At 53.6% G+C, this 20,711-nt stretch overlaps 1 protein-coding gene across 3 annotated transcripts in view; it reads left to right on the top strand.

Moving 5' to 3' along the window:
* Window positions 1–20,705, top strand: part of KLHL25 (kelch like family member 25) — a 54,579-nt gene extending 33,874 nt beyond the window's left edge. Inside the window, exons 1-3 of one of the 3 annotated variants that reach the window (XM_029238626.1) lie at window positions 363–418; window positions 4,569–6,373; window positions 20,328–20,705. In XM_029238626.1, the coding sequence (XP_029094459.1) occupies window positions 4,580–6,349 (1,770 nt within the window). In that variant the 5' untranslated portion in view covers window positions 363–418; window positions 4,569–4,579 and the 3' untranslated portion in view covers window positions 6,350–6,373; window positions 20,328–20,705. Of the gene's footprint in view, window positions 1–362; window positions 419–4,435; window positions 6,374–20,327 lie in introns of those variants that run through there. The other 2 variants (XM_029238624.1, XM_029238627.1) reach the window with 2 other exon arrangements.
* The last annotated feature ends 6 nt before the right edge of the window (window positions 20,706–20,711 follow it).

Genomic DNA, 20,711 nt, shown 5'->3' on the forward strand with positions numbered 1-20,711 from the left:
TGGGCCCATCCTGGGTGTGGGGCCCATCAGAGTCTCCTGGGCCCATCATGGGTGTGCGGCCTGTCAGAGTCTCCTGGGCCCATCCTGGGTGTGGGGCCCGTCAGAGTCTCCTGGCCCCATCCTGGGTGTGGGCCTGTCACAATGGCTGGGAGGATGCTAGAGCCCACGGATGCACCACTTTGGCCAGCCCGGTGCCCTGCCTTGGATCCCGTGTCTAAACAGTCTGGAGTGGAGGAGGGTGGTTCCTGAGAAGAGCTGGATGTTGGGGCAAGCAGGAGGGGGCTGTGCTGGCTTGCATGTCCACCACGCCCGCCCATCGTCACACCTACCTCGGCAGCATCCACAGCCATCTCAGCCTGCATCTTCTCTGGGCCTGGAGGAGGGCAGCTGGGCGAGCACCGCAGTGGATGTTAGTGAGGTGAGCTTTATGCACCATATGCGTCTTAGCTTCGTCACTCTGTGCCGGGTCCCATCAGCACCACACACGGTCCCTGCCTTCAGGGGCCAGAGATGCAGGAGGCAGATAAGCGCATGATGCTAAGTTGTGACGGGTGCTGCGAAGGCAGAAGTAGGGGAGGTGTGGGAGGGGGTGACCTCAACAAGGTGGCCGCTCTCAGGAGGCACGAGAGCCACTCAGGAAAAATGGGGTGGGCGGGGGCGCATTCCAGGCAGAAGAACAGCACGTGAAAAGGTCCTGAGGCCAGTGACAAGTCCGGCGCAGCCTGAGGGTCAGGTCTTTGGGACGTGGCAGGATGTGAGGACACAGGGGTAGCCAGTGGAGACCTGGAGGCCACAGTAGGGACCTGGGATTTTACTGAGGGTGCTGGGACAGCCCTGGAGAGTTTTGAGCTGGGCGTGGTGTGATCCAGGTGATACTGTTTAAAAGGTTCTGGTCTCTGGATGAATTCAGACCCTGGGGGGCACGAGCAGAAGCAGAGGCTGGTGAGGGGCATTTCTGTTAGTCCAGGGGAGAGACAGGGGTTGGGGGGAGGGTCAGGCCCAGGGCTCGTGTAGGAGGCGCAGCCACAGGACATGTGGTGGCCTGGTTGTTGGGATGATGGGATGTGAGCACCAAGGAGCGTGTTGGTGGCATTTCCCAGATCGGGGAGGAGCAGGTTTGGGGGAAATGCTGGACATGTTACGGCTGAGGTAACGCTTCGGCTTCCGGGTATATTTCTGGTGGAGGTGAGTAGCCTGAGGTGGGGCACACAGCATCCAGGGCCCCGGCTTTCAGGCCTGTCCTCCCACACTGCTGGCCTGGAGCTGAAGGGCAGCCCTGGGCACCCGTGGGCCTGGGTGGAGACTCGATTCACAGTCTCTGCAGCCCCCTCCCTGTGTCTGGGCCTCAGCCTCCTTGTCTGTAAACTGGGGCCAGTGAGGCTCTCCAACCCCTGCAGAATCCTGGTGCTTCGGGGCTGTCCCTGGAAGACTGGCTCAGGTCTGGGCGCCTCCTGGGAGGAGGCGGGACAGACGGGGAGGCGGCCCTCCTGGCAGGTGCTGCTGCTCTCGGCTCTGCTCAGAGGAGCCTGGGCCAGCAGCTGTCTGGGGGTGGGAACCCGCTTGGGTGTGTCCGTGCGTCGCGGGCCCTCGGCCGGGGCGGGAGTTGGCGTCAGCGGGCAGGCATCCTGGTGCTGAGCGAGACAGAGTCAGCTCAGGGGCCCCGGGCTGCCCACTTAGCGTTGCCCTTGGAGAGGTCACCACTTGACCTCATTCTCAGGGCAAACGTGGCTGCTCTGTTGGGGTTTGCCCTGCTTTTTGGCACCTTCTCAGTCTTTGAGTCCTCCTTCGTCCTGCCCTTAACGCCCTCCAAAGGGAATCTCCACCTGAATCCCTCCTAGGGCGGCCCTGTTAGCAGCCCCCCAGAGTGGAGGGGGGCCCAGCCCATTCCCACAGCCTCAGTGCCAGCTGCTTCAGCGTGGACCTGGGCCTGGAAGGGAGGGAAGCGTGCCACGTGGGGCCAGAAAACCCAAGAGGGTCTTTGCCTGACGGGCTGAGAGTGTGTGTCCACATGTGACTGTGGGAGGAAAGCAGGGCCGTCCACTCTCTGGTTAGCCCCAGGGCCAGGCCCTGTGGGCAGCCTCTGAGCCTGCTGCCCCCCAGGAGCAGCTACTAGTGACGTCCTGTTTGCACGGCAGAGAGCTGGCATTCCAACCTGGGGCTGTCTGTAAAGTGAGTCCAGGAGGAGCTGGGCACCATGCATGGGTGTGCAAGCCCCAGCATTCAAGGCTACGTCCACGTGGAGCTCAGAAGCAGCCTGGTTTCCTGGCTGGGGTGGGGCACAGGGCGAGGGCAGTGAGGTGCTCAGGGGCCCAGAGCAGGTGGGGCCTGTGGAACAGCAGGAACCGAGGTCAAGCCTCAGCATCAGGGCCCTGAACTGGAGACCTCGGAGCCAGTCCCTCAGGTGGCACAGAGATCAAAGGCCATGTCCCTCCAACAGCCCAGACACACGGGAGCCGGATGGACAGTCACCAGGTGGATGGCCACATTTGGGAAAGTGCCCGGTGATCAAGGAGGCAGAAGCCGGAATGAGGATTTAGCAGTCACGTGAGATTTGGGGAGCTGTGCTGCAAGGCTGGGATTCAGGTTGGGCAATTCAGACCTGGGGGGGGGGGGTGGGGCGCTTCCCAGGAAGCCTCTGCGGCCAGGTCAGCGCAGTCTCTCATCTCTGCAGTGTCTGGCTCCAAGGCCAGGCTCGGGGGTCAAGCTCTGTAAACAATTGCCAACAAGTGAGGGACTCTCAGAGGCCTGAGCAGAGCAGGGACTTCGTCTCACAATAGAGAAAACTAAGTTGCAGAGGAGGGGAGAGGTGCCCTAGGGCAGGTGGTAGAGTGGGGACCACCGTGTACAGCCTGGATGTCGGGTCCAGCACTCTCGCGCCCCTGTGGGCTGCACACGGACCCCCTCAGGCAAACCTCTAACCTGGAGCTCAGTGCTCCGCGGTGGCAGGTTTGCACTGAGGGACACTGATGGGTCATCAGCCCGCAGTCCGCCTGGAGCTCAGGGGCCAGAGCAGCAAGGCCAGGCCCAGCCCCTGTGTCTTCCCTGCCCCAGCCCGGGAGCAGGGGCCTTGCCCGGGCAGCTCTGATCACGTCACTCGGTGGCTTCCCTGGCTCTTTGCCAGGAGAGGAGTGAGCAAGGGAGAGAGCAGTGCACTTGGACAATAATTTACAATCCAGTGAAGCATGAGATCGCAGCCTTCCTTTACCAGATTATTACTTAAGTACAAAATTGACTTGGAGTGGGGAGTGGGGGGAGTTTACACTTCTGAAAATAAAAATGAAAAAGAAGGGGGCTTTTCTGGCCTCCTTACCAGCGGGAAGGAGGAAGCCCAGGCTTCTGGGGTCAGGACGCTGAATGCATTTTACTTTTTGACCACTTTCTCTTGAGGCCTAGGATCTTTGCCTGCCGTCTGGCTGAGCCTCTTTCCCATAGTACCACAGTGGGGTCTTGGGTCATGCCATCGGCCAGACTTTAATTCAAGTGCTTTGGAATCCCCATGTTCCAGCTGGCGACGAGCCTGTGTCTGTCTGCTCTGGGGACCCACACTCTGAGCCCCAAGTCCCGGGCCCGGCAGAGGACGCCAGACGAGGGGGCAGGTGGAGCGTTCACTGCGGCCCGGGAGCCTGGAGTCGCCTGTCGGGACCAGGGAGGCTCCGATGGCTACAGGTTTTCCTGCTGCTTTGGTTGAGGCAAATCTGGATTGCTTTAGGACTTTGTCTTGGCTTTGTCTTGGCTTCCCCTTGGGACCTCGGAATCGAGCAGGTGTCTAGAGGGTGAGCCACAGGCTAGCTGGCCTCACCTCCACACCTTGCTTATCGCAGCTGGGTCCGGAGGCTTCTGGAGAGCCCTGGATTTGCAGAATGTGTCTATGCTGAGCGCTTGGGCTGTGACAGCAGTTCTTGGGGAACTTTCCAAGGGCAAGGGGTGTGAGGGGCGTGGCCAGGGCTGCTTGGAGCCCAGCTCAGGACAGGGTGCGCTGGGAGCAGAGGGGGGCGTAAGGCTCTGCTTGGGGTCTGTGGCTCCTTGGGAACAGCTTTCAAAAGTCCCCCTGCAGGAATCCCAGTCTCCTTGGGCCAGTGGGGGGTAGAGATTGGGCTGGAACCAGACAGCCCACGAGGGAATTCTGGCTGCAGCACGTGAGGCAGCCACTTTGCATCTCTGAGCCTTGGCTTCCCCGGCTGAAGAATGGGGCCACACAGTAGCAGCCCCGGACGGTGGAATGCGTCCAGAGCACATGCTCCTTAGCACTGCCCTGCTGGCTTCTTAACCAGGCTGGGGACACTATTGCACGTTCTAGCAACCACGGGAGGCAACTGCAGCTCGAGGTCACCCAAGGAGGCTCGTATCCAGAGCTGGTGCAAAAGCGGTTGGTCTGAACCCCAGCCTCTACCATCTGAGTCGTCCTTGGCTGGCAGATTGAGGGGTGGGGCTTGGGCCGGGTTTGGCAGAGCTGAGCAGAGAGCAGGGGTGGAGGGGGGTGGGCCGGCCATGCTTGGGGGCTGAGCGGGGAGCTGCGGGGGTGCCAGGCCCTGGCCCCTCTCACCTGTGGCCTTGTCCCCCCCTGGCAGGTTGGCTCAGCATGTCGGTCAGCGTCCATGAGACCCGCAAGTCGCGGAGCAGCACGGGCTCCATGAACATCACGCTGTTCCACAAGGCCTCGCACCCCGACTGCGTGCTGGCGCACCTCAACACGCTGCGCAAGCACCGCATGTTCACGGACGTCACGCTCTGGGCCGGTGACCGCGCCTTCCCCTGCCACCGCGCCGTGCTGGCCGCCTCCAGCCGCTACTTCGAGGCCATGTTCAGCCACGGCCTGCGGGAGAGCCGCGACGACATGGTCAACTTCCAGGACAACCTGCACCCCGAGGTGCTGGAGCTGCTGCTGGACTTCGCCTACTCGTCCCGCATCGTCATCAACGAGGAGAACGCAGAGTCGCTGCTCGAGGCGGGTGACATGCTGCAGTTCCATGACGTGCGTGATGCAGCCGCTGAGTTCCTGGAGAAGAACCTGTTCCCGTCCAACTGCCTGGGCATGATGCTGCTGTCGGACGCCCACCAGTGCCGCCGGCTCTACGAGTTCTCGTGGCGCATGTGCCTGGTGCACTTCGAGGCCGTGCGGCAGAGCGAGGACTTCAACAGCCTGTCCAAGGACACCCTGCTGGACCTCATCTCGAGTGACGAGCTGGAGGCGGAGGACGAGCGTGTGGTCTTTGAGGCCATCCTGCAGTGGGTCAGGCACGACCTGGAGCGGCGCAAGGCCCACCTGCCCGAGCTGCTGCGTGGCGTGCGGCTGGCCCTGCTGCCGTCTGACTGCCTGAAGGAGGCCGTGTCGGGTGAGGCCCTGCTCATGGCCGACGAGCGCACCCGGCTCATCGTGGACGAGGCGCTGCGCTGCAAGGCCCGCATCCTACAGAACGACGGTGTGGTCACCAGCCCCTGTGCCCGGCCGCGCAGGGCCGGACACACGCTGCTCATCCTCGGGGGCCAGACCTTCATGTGTGACAAGATCTACCAGGTGGACCACAAGGCCAAGGAGATCATCCCCAAGGCGGACCTGCCCAGCCCCCGCAAGGAGTTCAGCGCCTCGGCCATCGGCTGCAAGGTCTATGTGACCGGGGGCCGGGGCTCCGAGAACGGGGTCTCTAAGGACGTGTGGGTGTACAACACTGTCCACGAGGAGTGGTCCAAGGCGGCGCCCATGCTCATCGCCCGCTTCGGCCATGGCTCGGCCGAGCTGGAGAACTGCCTCTACGTGGTTGGAGGGCACACTTCCCTGGCTGGCGTCTTCCCGGCCTCGCCGTCTGTCTCCCTGAAGCAGGTGGAGAAGTACGACCCCGGGGCTAACAAGTGGACAATGGTGGCCCCGCTGAGGGATGGCGTCAGCAATGCCGCGGTCGTGAGCGCCAAGCTGAAGCTCTTTGTCTTTGGGGGGACCAGCATCCACCGGGACATGGTGTCCAAAGTCCAGTGCTACGACCCTGCAGAGAACCGGTGGACGATCAAGGCCGAGTGTCCCCAGCCTTGGCGGTACACCGCTGCCGCCGTCCTGGGCAGCCAGATATTCATCATGGGAGGCGACACGGAGTTCACAGCAGCCTCGGCCTACCGCTTCGACTGCGAGACCAACCAGTGGACGCGGATCGGGGACATGACTGCCAAGCGCATGTCCTGCCACGCCCTGGCCTCAGGCAACAAGCTCTACGTGGTGGGGGGCTACTTCGGGACCCAGCGGTGTAAGACCCTGGACTGCTATGACCCCACCTCGGACACGTGGAACTGCATCACCACCGTGCCCTACTCACTCATCCCCACGGCCTTCGTCAGCACCTGGAAACACCTGCCCGCATGAGGCGCACCTGTAGAGCCCAACCAGGTGAGCCCCCGCACCCCAGGCCTGATCCCACCCCAGGTAAAGGCTGCATCTTCCGTAGAAGGCCGGGCGAGGCAGGACAGCAGGTGACTGGGGGGCTCTGGGACCCTTTTTCAACTCTGGAGCCAGAGCCTGGCTCTGCCCCGTACTTGCAGTTGATCTTGAGCAAAACACATAACCCCTCTGCCAAGTGGGGGTGACAATCTTAGACTGGGGCGGTGGTTCCCAGGCATGGCCGCAGGTCAGAGTCCCCGGGGGGCCTTTTGACAATCCTATGTGGAGTCTAGGCCAACCTGTGAAGTCTAAGGGCACAGTCTCCACACAAGGGCACCCTCCCTGTGACACCAGCTGCGAGGTCAGTGTTCCCCAGAACCGTCTCAGATCCAGCGCTCACTGGAAGGACTCATGAATGTGCTGAAGGCATATGTGCACGGTTACGGTTTATTATGGGCAAAGGATACAGATTAAGATCAGAAGGCAGAGATGCATGGGTCAGAGTCCTGGACGGGGGTCCAAATGCAAAGCATCCCTTGTCCACTCCCCATGCTACTCTTGTAGCATCAGTGAGTGACAGCTCGCACGGAATGCTGCCCGCCAGGGGAGCTCACAGAAGCTGCGGTGTCCAGAATTTTTAGCGGGGCCCCATCACGTGGGCATGACCGATTGCTTATGTCCCCGTGGTTACTCTCAAGTCAGCTGGTCCGGCGTGACCCAAAGCCCCCACCCTAAACAGACACTCCTATCAGGTGTGACCCAGATCACCTCCCAGAAGCCAAGGGCAAAGGCCAGATCTCTGTTGGGGCAAAGGCCACAAATTCTGTCCTACTCAAATGCTAAGCCCAGGCCTCTCCCTAGGCCATTCGGGGCCTCTGGGGCCCAGACCTCTGTAGTCGTTACAGCTCCAGGTGAGTCCAGTGTGCAGCCAAGGTGAGAGCCCCACCATGGGGGGCCCTTGAGAGGCAACAGGAGGGGAGTGGATGGAGGACTCAAAGGGAGGCGGGAGCTGGCGCCTTGGGGTCGGGTGCCACTGTGGACATCTGGTTGTTCCAGGGCTCTGGGACCAGACGGCCCTGGGATTGGGTCCTGCCTCTCCTGGGGGCAGTTGTGTGCTCACTGGTGTGCGAAGGAACCTCTTGTCTCCCATCCCTCCGCAAGATGGAGAGAAGGCCTTCCTCAGAGCGGGCGTCACGATTACGTGAGGGAATAGCCCCCAGCAGGGCTTGCTGCAGTGCTGCCCCAGTTACCCCAAGTTATCTTGCTCTGTTCTTAGCGCCATCATTATACGAAATCATTGCCTGAAAAGGGAAGGTGACAGTGGATGCCAGGGGCAAAGGGACTCATTCAGACACTCTTTGTGGGTGACAGAGGAACAGGGAGACAGGAAGAGGGACTTGCCCAGGTCCCAGGACGGGTGCAGAGTCAGGGGAAGGGAGAGGGCGGAAGGAAGGACCAGCATGTCCTGGAGGACCTCTTCTGCGGGGTGGGCGGGACCTTTCCTGCAGCTCCGCTGGGGCAGGAGCCACAGCAGGCACTGAGGTTGGATTAGGGTGTCCTGAGCCAGCCTGGCAGGGGCGCAGGGGCAGGGGCTGGAATGGAGTGGTGGACTCGTGGGCACTGGAGAAGGTCGTCCATGGTCAGGTCCCAACTCTTAGCCCTCCTCGGGTCCTTGGCCCTTGGGGTGGTGAGGTCTGGGGACCCCCGGTGGATGGGAGTCAGGAAGCATAGGTCCTGGGTGCTCTAAGAAGCGGGGTCGGTGGGAGATCCCAGGGTCACGCAGGGGGAGCCTTCCCACCTGGCCCTGGGCTGTCCTGTCCACCGAGGTGCTTCTCTGCCCGGCTGGCCCAGCCCCTCCCTGCCCACACCTGCCTTGAGCTCCTGCAGCTCTGAGGAGCCAGCCCCGTGCCGTTCAGGTCACAGGAACCCCGTCAGGAGCTGGCCAGCGCGGAGAAATTAATTTCCTCAATGACCTGGCGGCTGCTGACAAGAACGCTGAAAGCTCTGCACGGCAAAAGCAATCATACTTAGCTGGGATTGCTTCTGAATGGAATCTGATGTTTCAGCTATTAAATCAAATCCAGCCGTGCCTTCGAGGCCCTTAAAGAGGTATGTCCTCTGGCAGGCAAGGCAGGCAGGGCAGGACCCAGCGAAGGCATCAGATGTGCCATACAGGGTGTTTGGCGTCATAAAGGCCAGTCTGGATGAGAATAGGCTTTGTTCTCTTTTAAGGTTTCTCTGCTTTGTTTTGTTTTAATGTGCTCTCTTCCTCTTTGGGAGAAAAATCTGACCAGCAAAATATCTTGGTCCTGGGGAATAGACTTCAAAGAGATCACTGGCGTTTCCTTGTTGAGTCCCTGTTCCCACACTCTGGGAACTTAGGTTGGTCACCTGTGGGGCCCAAAGGCTCCTCCCATCTCGGGCCACCCAGCCCAGGCCAGGTGGCTCTGATCCTGTCTGGTGTTTGCCCATCCCTGGGACCCTGGAGGGCAGTTCTTCCCCAAGCGGGAGAGGGTGGGGGGTAGGTCAGCCGGACCCAGGGAGCCCTTTACTCTTCCAGGACTTCCCCCCGTTTCAGGGACCGTGGAAGGGTCGGCTCTGACTCTTGCTGGCTGCTTGACCCTGGTTGCTTAACTTCTCTGAGCTTCAGCTTTCTCATCTGGAAAACGGGAATGAAAACTATTACTCACAGTAGTTGAGGAGGAGAGACCGAGTGAGGGGCTGGGTTCAGAGTCCGCTTTTATATGAGGTTGCGAGGAGGAGGGGACGGTGGTGATAATGGTTTCGGGATGCTTTCGGCGCAGGGACCTCTGGATGTCCCTGGGCCAGCCCCTCCTTCTGGAAGGGTCCATCCCTCACGGTTGGGATCGCACTTGCCATTGCCTGGCTGAGTGCCACACGGGCCTTGTTCCTTCCGTGCTCCCCAGCCCACGGCGTGGGTGCTGTGGTCTCAGGAATGAGGATGTGGCGGGCACTGGGGTAGGAAGCTGATGCCTGGGCCCGTCCGGGCCTCCCTCAGCTCCTGGGAAGCGGGGCTTTGTGGCAGGAAGGCTCCCTCGCTCTGCTGCTGCTGGGGCAGTCGCCACAGTGCTGCCAGGACCCGCTGGAGGAGCAGCTCTACTCGGAAGGCCGCAGACCAGGTGGTCCTGAGCCGGGGGGCTACGGCAGGTGGGGGGGATGGGAGGGGCCTGTGACAGCAGTGGTGGCTAAGGGGCTGGGCCCACGCACCCTCGACAAGGCTGCAGGTCGTGACGAGCAGAGATTAGCACGCCTGCTGCCCCTCCGGCATGGGCCCCCCACTCTCCACCCAGTGCCGGGGCCAGAGAATGGGGTCTGTACCCAGTGCGTCCCCCGAGTGCCCCTCCCTGCTCTACTGTCCCAGTCCCTCCTGTAGGCATAGGACCGGCCTGGGGTCCTATCTGCAGTGCCTCTCTGGTCCCCGAACCCCACGTCCATCTCTTAAGACTCCACTTAGCTTCAGGAACCACCAGCCAGAGCCCTGCGCTCTGCAACCCCTCCCCGTCACCGAGTGACTTCCCCCATTCGTCCCCAAGTGCTTTGTTCCCCCATCTAGGACACCACTCGTGAGCTCTGGGTGGTGCCTGCATACACGCCAGGTGCCCCAGTCGTGAGCTCATTTAACCCTCTCAGAAGCATTTGTCATCGGGGCTGCTGTTATGGACCTGGCACCTGAGACTCAGCGTAGGTGGCTGGCATCACACTAACAGCTGGTGAGGGCTGGAGTGGCATCTGAGCCCTGGAGCTGCCTCAGGCCTGCAGGCGTCTCTGGAGACCTGGGCACTGGGCACCCCACATCTGCACCCTGGTGCCGAGGGCGGGCCACACGGGTGCTGCCCGGCAGTGGGGGTGGAGTGCTGTGCTGGAAGCTGAACGCCGGCAGGACCTCCAGGGCCAGCCCTTAGCTCCCATGTCACATCCGATCCTTGTCCCTATGTGACAGTGGCCAGCGGTGGCAGGAGGCCCCTGGAGCTGGGGTGGGCGCCCATTTCCCCGGGTTACCCGCCAAGTGTAGACTAGCTGTGAACATTCTTTTCTCTTGTTCTCTCCCGCTGAGCTCCCACCTCCCCCAGCCTGCCTCTGGCCTGAGGGCTTCAGAACATCGGGGCAGGGGTCCAGGTTGCCGGGAGCCATCTTCTCCTCACGGGCATTGTTGGAACCCAGACACTTGGGGTGCCGGGGCACGGGCTGCAGCCCCTCTCTGGGAAGGGCTGAGCCCGTCAGTCCCCTGGGGGCCCTGCAGGGGACTCAGTTGCCACCAGAGGAGGGCTGATTCAGCACATCCTGTCCTGCCTTAAGAGAGATTGCGCCCGAGAGGCAACCCTGGAGCACAGGATTCAGGGCTGGGCTGGTGTGGCCGGGGTGGGGGGTGCCCGGGGCAGGAGGGCAGGCCTTTTGCAACACCCCACGTCCACCCATCCACCTGCACACCCACGGCCTCCCGTTCTGTCTGTGTTAACCAGGGCCGCCCCGTGCCAGGCCCGCAATGGGGACGGCGTTAGTGGCTGTGGTCCGCATGGCAGGCCCCCACCAGCATGCCACGGGACAGCGAGGGCAGTCACGGGGCTGGCCGGGGCCACTGTGCACGGGCGGTGGGCTAGACAAGTGTCCTGTTGACTGAAAAAAAAAAAAAAACCACACAACCTAAAGGTTGAGAATTATGTTTTATTTGGCGGACAAAACTGAGGACTTAAGCCTGGGACGCAGCTTCTCAGATAGCTCTGAGGGACTGCTCCCAAGAGGTCGTGGGGGGAACCAGCACATATAGGAGTTCTTGCAACGAAGACCAGGTAGTCAGAACATCAAAAGAATATTGTTAAAGAAACCAGACATTGCAAGTTAAGGCATGTAGCGCTTTTCTGTGTATGGGAAGGTGCAAGAGTCTGGGCTCACTGAAGTCATTCCTTTACGATGCACTTCAGCTGTCAGAGGTCCAGTATCCTGTGCTTTCCCATCCTGAGTCTCCTCAGGGTGCACCGTCGGGGGCGGCTGCAACATCCTTTGTTTACTGACGCGGCGGGCACCATTTTTGCATTGATGCATGGTCCCATTTCACAGATGAGGAAACCAGGCCTCAGAGAAGGAACTGCCAGAAATCAGGGTGGCGCAGACCAGGATGGCCATGGGACGCGCCTGAGTGATCCAGGCAGTGCGGCTTCCCAGCTCCTCTGCCTTCAGGGTGCCACCTCTTCCTCAGCAACTCGGGACAGCCCAGAAGGGCCACCCCCCAGGTCAGGATCCCACAGTCCCTCACCCCCAGCACAGGGGGCTCTGAGGCTTGGCGTGGGGCCTGCCCCGAGGGGAACCCCATGTCTGCTTGGTGTTCTGGCGGGGGGCGGGTAGGGCGGGCAGGCCCCCAAGCTTTGGGTTCACCGCCTTAGAGCTTCTCAGGATGTTTAGGGGCCTGTGAGGAGCTTGGAGGGATTTGGGGGCCCTTCACCAGCCCCACTGAGAGCACAGTGGTCGCCTTGCGCAGCCTACGCATCTGGGAGCTTGCTGACCCCCTGGGCTCGACCAGCTTCCAGCAGAACTTGAGTCCGCCTTCCAGAAGCCTTGGGAATGAGGGGCGCATCCTACTTGAAGGAAACAGGTCCACAGGTCCCAGTGCTGGCTTGAATGTTTTTCATTATAATGTTACTTAAATACGTACAGACTTACAACTAGATGTAAGCTCCCTGTGTTTGTAGCTCTTTCACAGCTGCAACGCTAACAATTGTACAGGTGAAATACACCCAAAGACGCAAGACCGAGAATGCGGTCTCCGCTAACTGATGCTTTGTGGAAGTTGTGTTGCCTCCCTCTGCCTCTTGGATGGCTGGATATGGAGGTTTATGGAGAGCTCAGCCTGCCTGTGCAGGGGGCTCCTTCTCTTTTCTTTTTTGGAGCCGCCGTGAGACCCCTTTGGGCAGCTCGGTGTGGGTGGAGGCGGGGGCACATTATCTGTGTCCCCTGGCACAAACCTGCCTCCTTGGTCTAGGGCTGCCTCTGAGCCCATGGCACTCAGAGAGCTGGCCAGAGTAAGTGTGCTGTCTGGCATTGTGGATGGGTGGGGAGTGGGGAACACCCTTGGCAAGAAGCCCCAGCTCCCTCCCCTGGTACTCCAGAGAACCTATTTTTAAAATAGAATCCCACAGGGGTGTGTCTGCCTGTGGAGGCTGAGTGGGCAGTCCGCCCATCGCTGCCCTGAGTGTTCCCCGCTCCCCACCCCTCTAGGTCCTTCCTGGGCCTGCTGTATCCTTTCTCCACTAGGTGATCAACTCAGGAGCTGCTACCCCAGCCAAGGGCACCACCTCCTGGACACACGTCCACGGCCACGTCTCTGCTTGGAGTTGGGCTAGGTTATGCCAAGCTGTCGCTGTGGGTTGGTCTTTAGAAATGATCACACTGGCCAGCTGCGTTTTCTTCGTTGCTTCCAGGACATTCTACGCTAAGCCTTTTGTGTGCATTAGATGGCTCCATCCTTCTCTGGGAGAAGGCAGGTATCTGTCCTTATTTTCCACAGGAAAATGCGAAGCTCAGAGCAGATGCCAGCCACACTGATTGAGAACCCAGCGCTGGAGTGTGAGCTTCATGACCATGGGGACCGTCTGACCTCATTCACCACTGCATCTGTCCTGCAGGGTCTGGGTTGATAGGCTGTGCAGTAAATATTTGTCAAGTGCAGGAATGAATGTGTTGGCTGCTGCCCACAGCTGTACTGTTCTTCCTGGTGACCTGACTGGCCGTGACCATGTCTGCTCCCCCTGCTCTCTGATCATGTCTGCCCTCCCTCTCTCACCATTTCCAACCTCACTGGCCTACATTCAGGTTCTCAAAAATATCAATACCAGATTCCTACCCCCAGGCCTTTGCACATGCCATTCCTTCTGCCTGGAGTGCTTTTTGCCTTTCTAGAAAACTCCTGTCTGTCCTGCAGGTCTTAGGTTAAATATTACCTCCTTCCCATACCCTCCACCAAAGTAAAAGAAAGTCCTCCTTCTAATCTCTATTTTATTTTCTTTTTTAATTATATTATTTTATTATTTTAAAAAATTTTATTTTATATTGGAGTATAGTTGATTAACAATGTTGTATTAGTTTCAGGTGTACAGCAAAGTGATTCAGTTATACATACACTTGTATCTATTCTTTTTCAAATGCATTTCCCATTTAGATTATTACAGAATATTGAGCAGAGTTCCCTGTGCTGTACAGTAGGTCCTTGTTGGTTATCTCTTTCAAATATAGTCGTGAGTACATGTCAACCCGAAACTCCCAATCTATCCCTCCCCCAGCCCTTTCCCCGCTCCCGGTAACCATAAGTTTGTTCTCTAAGTCTGTGGCTCTGTTTTGTAAATAAGTTTTATTTGTATCATTTTTTTAGATTCTGCATATTAGCGATATCATATGTTTGTCTTTCTCTATCTGACTTACTTCACTTTGTATGATAATCTGCAGGTCCATCCATGTTGCTTAAATGGCATTATTTTATTCTTTTTAATGGCTGAGTAATATTCCATTATATATACGTACCACATCTTAACTCATTCATTTGTCCATGGATATTTAGGTTGCTTCCATGTTCTGGCTATTGTAAACAGCGTTGCAATGAACATTGGGGTGCATGTATCCTTTTGAACCGTGTTTTTCTCCAACTATATGCCCAAGAGTGGGATTACTGGATCATACGGTAGTTCTAGTTTTAGTTTCTTAAGGAACCTTCATATTGTTCTTCATAGCGGCTGTACCAATTTACATTCCCACCAACAGTGTAGGAGGGTTCCCTTTTCTCCACACCCTCTCCAGCATTTATTGTTTGTAGACTTTGATGATGGCCATTTTGACTGGTGTGAGGTGATATTGTAGTTTTGATTTGCATTTATATAATAATTAGTGATGTTGACCATCTTTCCATGTGCTTTTTGACCATCTGTATGTCTTCTTTGGAGAAATGTCTATTTGGGTCTTCTGCCCTTTTCTGTTTTGCGGTACACAGGCCTCTCACTGTTGTGGCCTCTCCCATTGCGGAGCACAGGCTCCAGACACGCAGGCTCAGCGGCCATGGCTCACAGGCCCAGCTGTTCCGTGGCATGTGGGATCTTCCCGGACCAGGACACGAACCTGTGTCCCCTGCATTGGCAGGCAGACTCTCAACCACTGTGCCACCAGGGAAGCCCCGCCCATTTTTTGATTGGCTTGTTGTTTTGATATTGAGCTGCATGAGCTGTTTGTAAATTTTGGAGATTAAGTCCTTCTTGGTTGCATCCTTTGCAAGTATTTTCTCCCATTCTGTGGGTTGTCTTTACGTTTATGGTTTCCTTTGCTGTGCGAAAGCTTTTAAATTTGATTAGGTCCCACTTGTTTATTTTTGTTTTTATTTCCATTACTCTGAGAGATGGATTGAAAAAGATACTGCTGTGATTTATGTCAAAGAGTGCTCTGCCTATGTTTTCCTCTAAGAGTTTTATAGTATCCGGACTTACATTTAGGTCTTTAATCCATTTTGAGTTTCTTTTTGTGTATGGTGTTAGGGAGTGTTCTAACTTCATTCGTTTACATGTAGCTGTCCAGTTTTCTCAGAACCACTTATTGAAGAGGCTGTCTTTTCTCCATTGTATATTCTTGCCTCCTTAATCATAGATTAATTGACCATAGGTGCATGGGTTTATTTCTGGGCTTTCTATCCCATTCCATTGAGCTATATTTCTGTTTTTGTGTCAGTACCATACTGTTTTGATGACTGTAGCTTTGTAGTATAGTCTGAAGTCAGGGAGCCTGATTCCTCCAGCTCCATTTTTCTTTCTCAGGATTGCTTTGGCTATTTGGGGTCTTTTGTGTCTCCATACAAATTAAAAAAAAATTTTGTGCTAGTTCTGTGAAAAATGCCATTGGTAATTTGATAGGGATTGCATTGAATCTATAGATTGCCTTGGGTAATATACTCATTTTGATGGTATTGATTCTTCCAATGCAAGAACATGGTGTATCTCTCCATGTGTTTGTGTCAGCTTTGATTTCTTTCATCAGCATCTTATAGTTTTCAGAGTACAGGTCTTTTGTCTCCTTAGGTAGGTTTATTCCTAGGTGTTTTATTCTTTTTGATGTGATGGTAAATGGGATTGATTCCTTAATTTCTCTTTCTGGATCTTTTGTTGTTAGTGTATAGAAGTGCAACAGTTTTCTGCGTATCGATTTTCTATCCTGCAACTATACCAGATTCATTGATGAGCTCTAGTAGTATTCTGGTAGCATCTTTAGGAATTTCTCTGTATAGTATCATGTCATCTGTAAACAGCGACAGTTCTTTTCCAACTTGGATTCCTTTTATTTCTTTTTCTTCTCTGATTGCCGTGGCTAGGACTTCCAAAACTGTGTTGAATCATAGTGGCGAGGGTGGACATCCTTGTCTTGTTCCTGATCTTGGAGGAAATGTGTTCAGTTCACCGTTGAGAATGTTAGCTGTGGGTTTGTTGTATATGGTCTTTATTATGTTGAGGTATGTTCCCTCTATGCCCACTTTCTGGAGAGTTTTTTTTTTTAATCATAAATGGGTGTTGAACTTTGTCAAAGCTTTTTCTGAATCTATTGGGATGATCATATGGTTTTTATTCTTCAGTTTTTTAATGTGGTGTATCACACTGATTGATTAGCAGATATTGAAGAATCTGGGCATCCCTGGGGTAAATCCCACTTGATCATGGTGTATGATCCTTTTCATGTATTGTTGGATTTGGTTTGTTTGTATTTTGTTGAGTATTTCTGCATCTATGTTCATCAGTAATATTGGCCTGTAATTTTCTTTTTTGTGGTATCTTTGGTTTTGGTATCAGGGTGATGGTGGCCTCATAGAATGAGTTTGGGAGTGTTCCTTTTTCTGCAGTTTTTTGGATTAGTTTCAGAAGGATAGGTGTTAACTCTTCTCTAAATGTTTGATAGAATTTCCTTATGAAGCCATCTGGTCCTGGACTTTTGTTTGTTTGGAGTTTTTAAATCACAGTTTCAATTTCAGTACTTGTGATTGGTCTGTTCATATTTTCTATTTCTTCCTGGTTCAGTCTGGGAGATTGTACCTTTCTAAGAATTTGTCCATTTCTTCTAGGTCGCCCATTTTATTGGCATATAGTTGCTTGTAGTAGTCTCTTATGATCCTTTGTATTTCTGTGGTGTTGGTTGTAACTTCTCCTTTTGCATTTCTAATTTTATTGATTTGAGCCCTATTCCTTTTTTTCTTGATGAGTCTGGCTAAAGGTTTATCAATTTTGTTTATCTTTTCAAAGAACCAGCTTTTAGTTTCATTGATCTTTTCTATTGTTTTCTTCATCTCTATTTCATTTATTTCTGTTCTGATCTTTATGATTTCTTTCCTTATACTACAGGTTTTGTTTGTTCTTCTTTCTCTAGTTGCTTTAGGTGTAAGGTTAGGTTGTTTGAGATTTTTCTTGTTTCCTGAGGTAAGATTGTATTGCTATAAACTTCCCTCTTAGAACTGCTTTTACTGCATCCCATTGGTTTTGGATCATCGTATTTTTGGTGTCATTTGTCTCTAGGTATGTTTTGATTTCCCCTTGGATTTCTTCTGTGATCCATTGGTTGTTTAGTGGCATATTGTTTCAGCCTCCACATGTTTGTGTTTTTTACAGTTTTTTTCCTGTAATTTCTAATCTCATAGCATTGTGGTTGGAAAAGATGCTTGATATGATTTCAATTATCTTAAATTTACCAAGGCTCACTTTGTGGCCTAGCATGTGATCAATCCTGGAGAATGTTCCATGTGCACTTGAGAAGACTGTGTATTCTGTTGCTTTTGAACAGAATACTCTATAAATTAAGTCCATCTTGTCTAATGTGTCATTTAAGGCCTGTGTTTCCATATTGATTTTCTGTCTGGATGATCTCTCCAATGATGAAAGTCGGGTGTTAAAGTCCCACACTATTATTGTTACTGTTGATTTCTTCTTTTATGGCTGTTAATATTTGCCTTTTCTCCTCCCCTCACTTTCAGTTTGTATGTGTCCCTAGATCTGAAGTGGGTCTTTGGTAACATATATATGGGTATTGTTTTTGTATCCAGCCAGTCTTTGTCTTTTGGTTGGAGCATTTAATCCATTTACGTTTAAGGTAATTATCAATATGTGTGTTCTTATTGCCATTTTGTTGATTGTTTTGGATTTGTTTTCCTAGTTCTTTTATCTTCCTCTATTGTTCTCTTGTGATTTGATGACACGTTAGTGTTGTGTTGGATTCCTTTTTCTTGTTTGTGTATTGTAGATTTTGGTTTGCAGTTATCGTGAGGTTTTGAAATAGCAGTCTATATATAAACAAGATTGTTTTAAGTTCCTGTTCTTTTAATTTCAAATGCATTTCCAATATTCTGCATTTGTGCTCTCCCCTTCTCACAGTTGCTGGCTTTGATATCATATTTGTGTGTAGATGACTTCTTGCCTTTACTGTATGTTTGCCTTTATCGGTGAGCTTTTCCATTTGTAATTTTCTTATTTCTAGTTGTGGCCTTTTCTTTTCCACCTAGAGAAGTTCCTTTAGCATTTGTTGCAAAGCTGGTCTGGTGGTGCTGAATTCTCTTAGCTTCTGCTTGTCTGTAAAGCTTTTGATTTCTCTGTCGAATCTGACTGAGAGCCTTGCTGGGTAGAGTAGAGTATTCTTGGTTGTAGGCTCTTCCCTTTCATCACTTTAAATATACGGTGCTACTCCCTTCTGGCCTGCAGAGTTTCTGACGAACAATCAGCTGGTAACCTTATGGGAGGTACCTTGTATGTTATGTATCATTTTTCCCTTGTTGTTTTTAATACTTTTCCTTTGTCTTTAATTTTTGTCAATTTGATTACTATCTTTCTCGGTGTGTTCCTCCTTGGATTTATCCTGCCTGGGACTCTCTGTGCTTCCTGGACTTGGGTGACTGTTTCCTTTCCCATGTTAGGCAAATTTTCAGCTATTATCTCTTTAAATATTTTCTCAGGTCCTTTCTCTCCCTCTGCGACCGCTAAAATGCAAATGTTGGTGCGTTTCATGTTGTTCCAGAGGTCTCTTAGACTGTCCTCATTTCTTTTCATTCTTTTTTCTTTATTCTCATCTGTGGCATTGATTTCCACCATTCTGTCTTCCAGCTTACTTACCTGTTCCTCTGTCTCAGTTATTCTATTGATTCCTTCCGATGTATTTTTCATTTCAGTTATTATATTGTTCATCTCTGTTTGTTCTTTAGTTCTTTTAGGTTTTTGTTAAACATTTCTTGTATCTTCTCGATCTGTACCTCCTTTTTCTGAGATCTTGGATCATCTTAACTATCATTACTCTGAATTTTTGGAGGGGTAGACTGCCTGTCTCCACTTCACTTACTTTTTCTTCTGGGGTTTAATCTTACTCTTTCATCTGGGACATATTCCTCTGCCATCTCATTTTGTCTAGCTTTGTGTGACTGCAGTTTCTGTTTCATAGGTTGTAGTTCTTCTTGCTTCTGCTCTCTGCCCCCTGGTAGATGAGGCTGTCTAAGAGGCCTGTGAAGGCTTCCTGGTGAGAGGGACTGGATCCTGCCCACTGGTGGGTGGAGCTGGGTCTTGTCCCTCTGGTGGGCAGGGCCAAGTCAAGGGGTGTGTTTAGCGGACAACTATGTGCTCAGGAAGACTCTAAGCAGCCCACCTACTTAGGGGTGAGGCTGTGTTCCCACCTCGTTGGCCGTTTGGCGTGAGGCGTCCCAGCACTAGATCCCACAGGCTGTTGGGTGGGGCCAGGTCCTAGTGAGGAAATGGTGGCCTCTGGGAGGGCTCATGCCAATGAGCACTCCTCAGAACTATCGCTGCCAGTGTCTTTGTCCCCACAGTGAGCCACAGCCCCCCGCCTCCACAGGAGACCCTCTGGTATCAGCAGGTAGGTTTGGCCCAGGCTCTTATGAGGTTACTGCTTTTTTTTCTGTATCCTGCTTTGCATGAGACCTTGTCTACACTCTCCAAGAGTTTAGTTTCTGTTTCTCCCATTCCTGTGGAATTCCTGTGAACAAACCCTGCTAACCTTCAGAGCCAGATTCTCTGGGGGCTTTTCCCATTGCCAGACCCCAAGGCTGGGGATCCCAACGTGGGACTCAGAACTTTCACTCCTGTGGGAGAACTTCTGTGGTATAATTATTTTCCAGTTTGTGGGTTGCCCACTGGTGGGCGTGGTATTTGATTTTATCGCAGTTGCGCCTCTCCTACCATCTCTTTGTGGCTTCTTCTTTGTCTTTGGATGTAGGATATGTTTTTTGGTAGGTTCCAGCATTTTTTTGTCATTGGTTGTTAAGCAGTTGTGATTTTGGTGATTTTGTAAGAAGAGGTGAGTTCACATCCTTCTGCTCTGCCATCTTGTCTCCATCTCCTCTAATCACTGTTTTATACACTACTTTCTTCCATGTTTTATTGGCTCCTTTTTTTCCTTTGCACTTAGTTCAGTTTCACTTGTTCATAGGTTGCCGGTACAGAGGCCTCTCACCCAGGACTTCAGACAAGCATTCCTAGTGTGAAATGGCTCTCTCATCTCTAACTTCTTATTTTTAACATATAGCTCTTTTGTTAGTGTGTGATGGCTGTATACATTTATTCGTACAAGCCTGAAGTTTCTCCCACTGAAGGATGATCCATGGAGACAGCAGTAGCTGTGTCTGCCCTTCCTGTTTCCTCAGGCCTGGAACGGTCGGTGCCTGCCGGTTTCAGGGTGCTCAGGTGCACATGGCTGGAGGGGCTGAATGGACCCATGAGTAGTTCCCATATTCTAGGTGAGGAAAGCATGACTCAGGAAGGTTATGGAACCACTCGGGGCTGCACTGCTGGTAAATGAGAGAGCTCCGTTCTCACACTCAGGCCTTCCACTCGGGGCCTGAGCTCCAGCCCTTCCCTGTGGCCTCTTGATCATCATCTGGTTCCAGGTTAGGACAGAACATTGGCATGATTCACATTCTCTCTCTCTCGTTCCTCCACAGACGCTGTGTGTTTCTCCCCACCCCATGGCTGCAGCCCTCACTGTTGCACGGTGGCCCTGACCCTGTCTGCCACGGCGGGAAGCTCAGCCCGGCCCCAGGCCAGTACTCTGAGCAGCTGGAAGTCGGCCCCACCAGCTCTGGGTGGCTTCGGGGGCTGCTCTGAGTGGCTTCGGGGGCTGTTCTGAGCTTCAGAGAAGAAAATCCATCTCCAGCGCCCTGTGTGTCTGGCTGAGGCCTTTCCTGCTTTGCAGTGGTTTTTAGGGGAGAGGGCCTTTCAAGGGGGGGCGTGGACGGACGCCAGGACTCCCTCAGCCTCAGGGAGCAGGACATGTTTGCAGAGCTTTGAGGTCGCCTATTTCAGCAAGTTCTGGGCTGGGATGGGGG

This window comes from Monodon monoceros, unplaced genomic scaffold (assembly GCF_005190385.1).
Source record: "Monodon monoceros isolate NGI ecotype Baffin Bay Population unplaced genomic scaffold, NGI_Narwhal_1 Super_Scaffold_21, whole genome shotgun sequence".
Lineage (NCBI taxonomy): Eukaryota > Metazoa > Chordata > Mammalia > Artiodactyla > Monodontidae > Monodon > Monodon monoceros.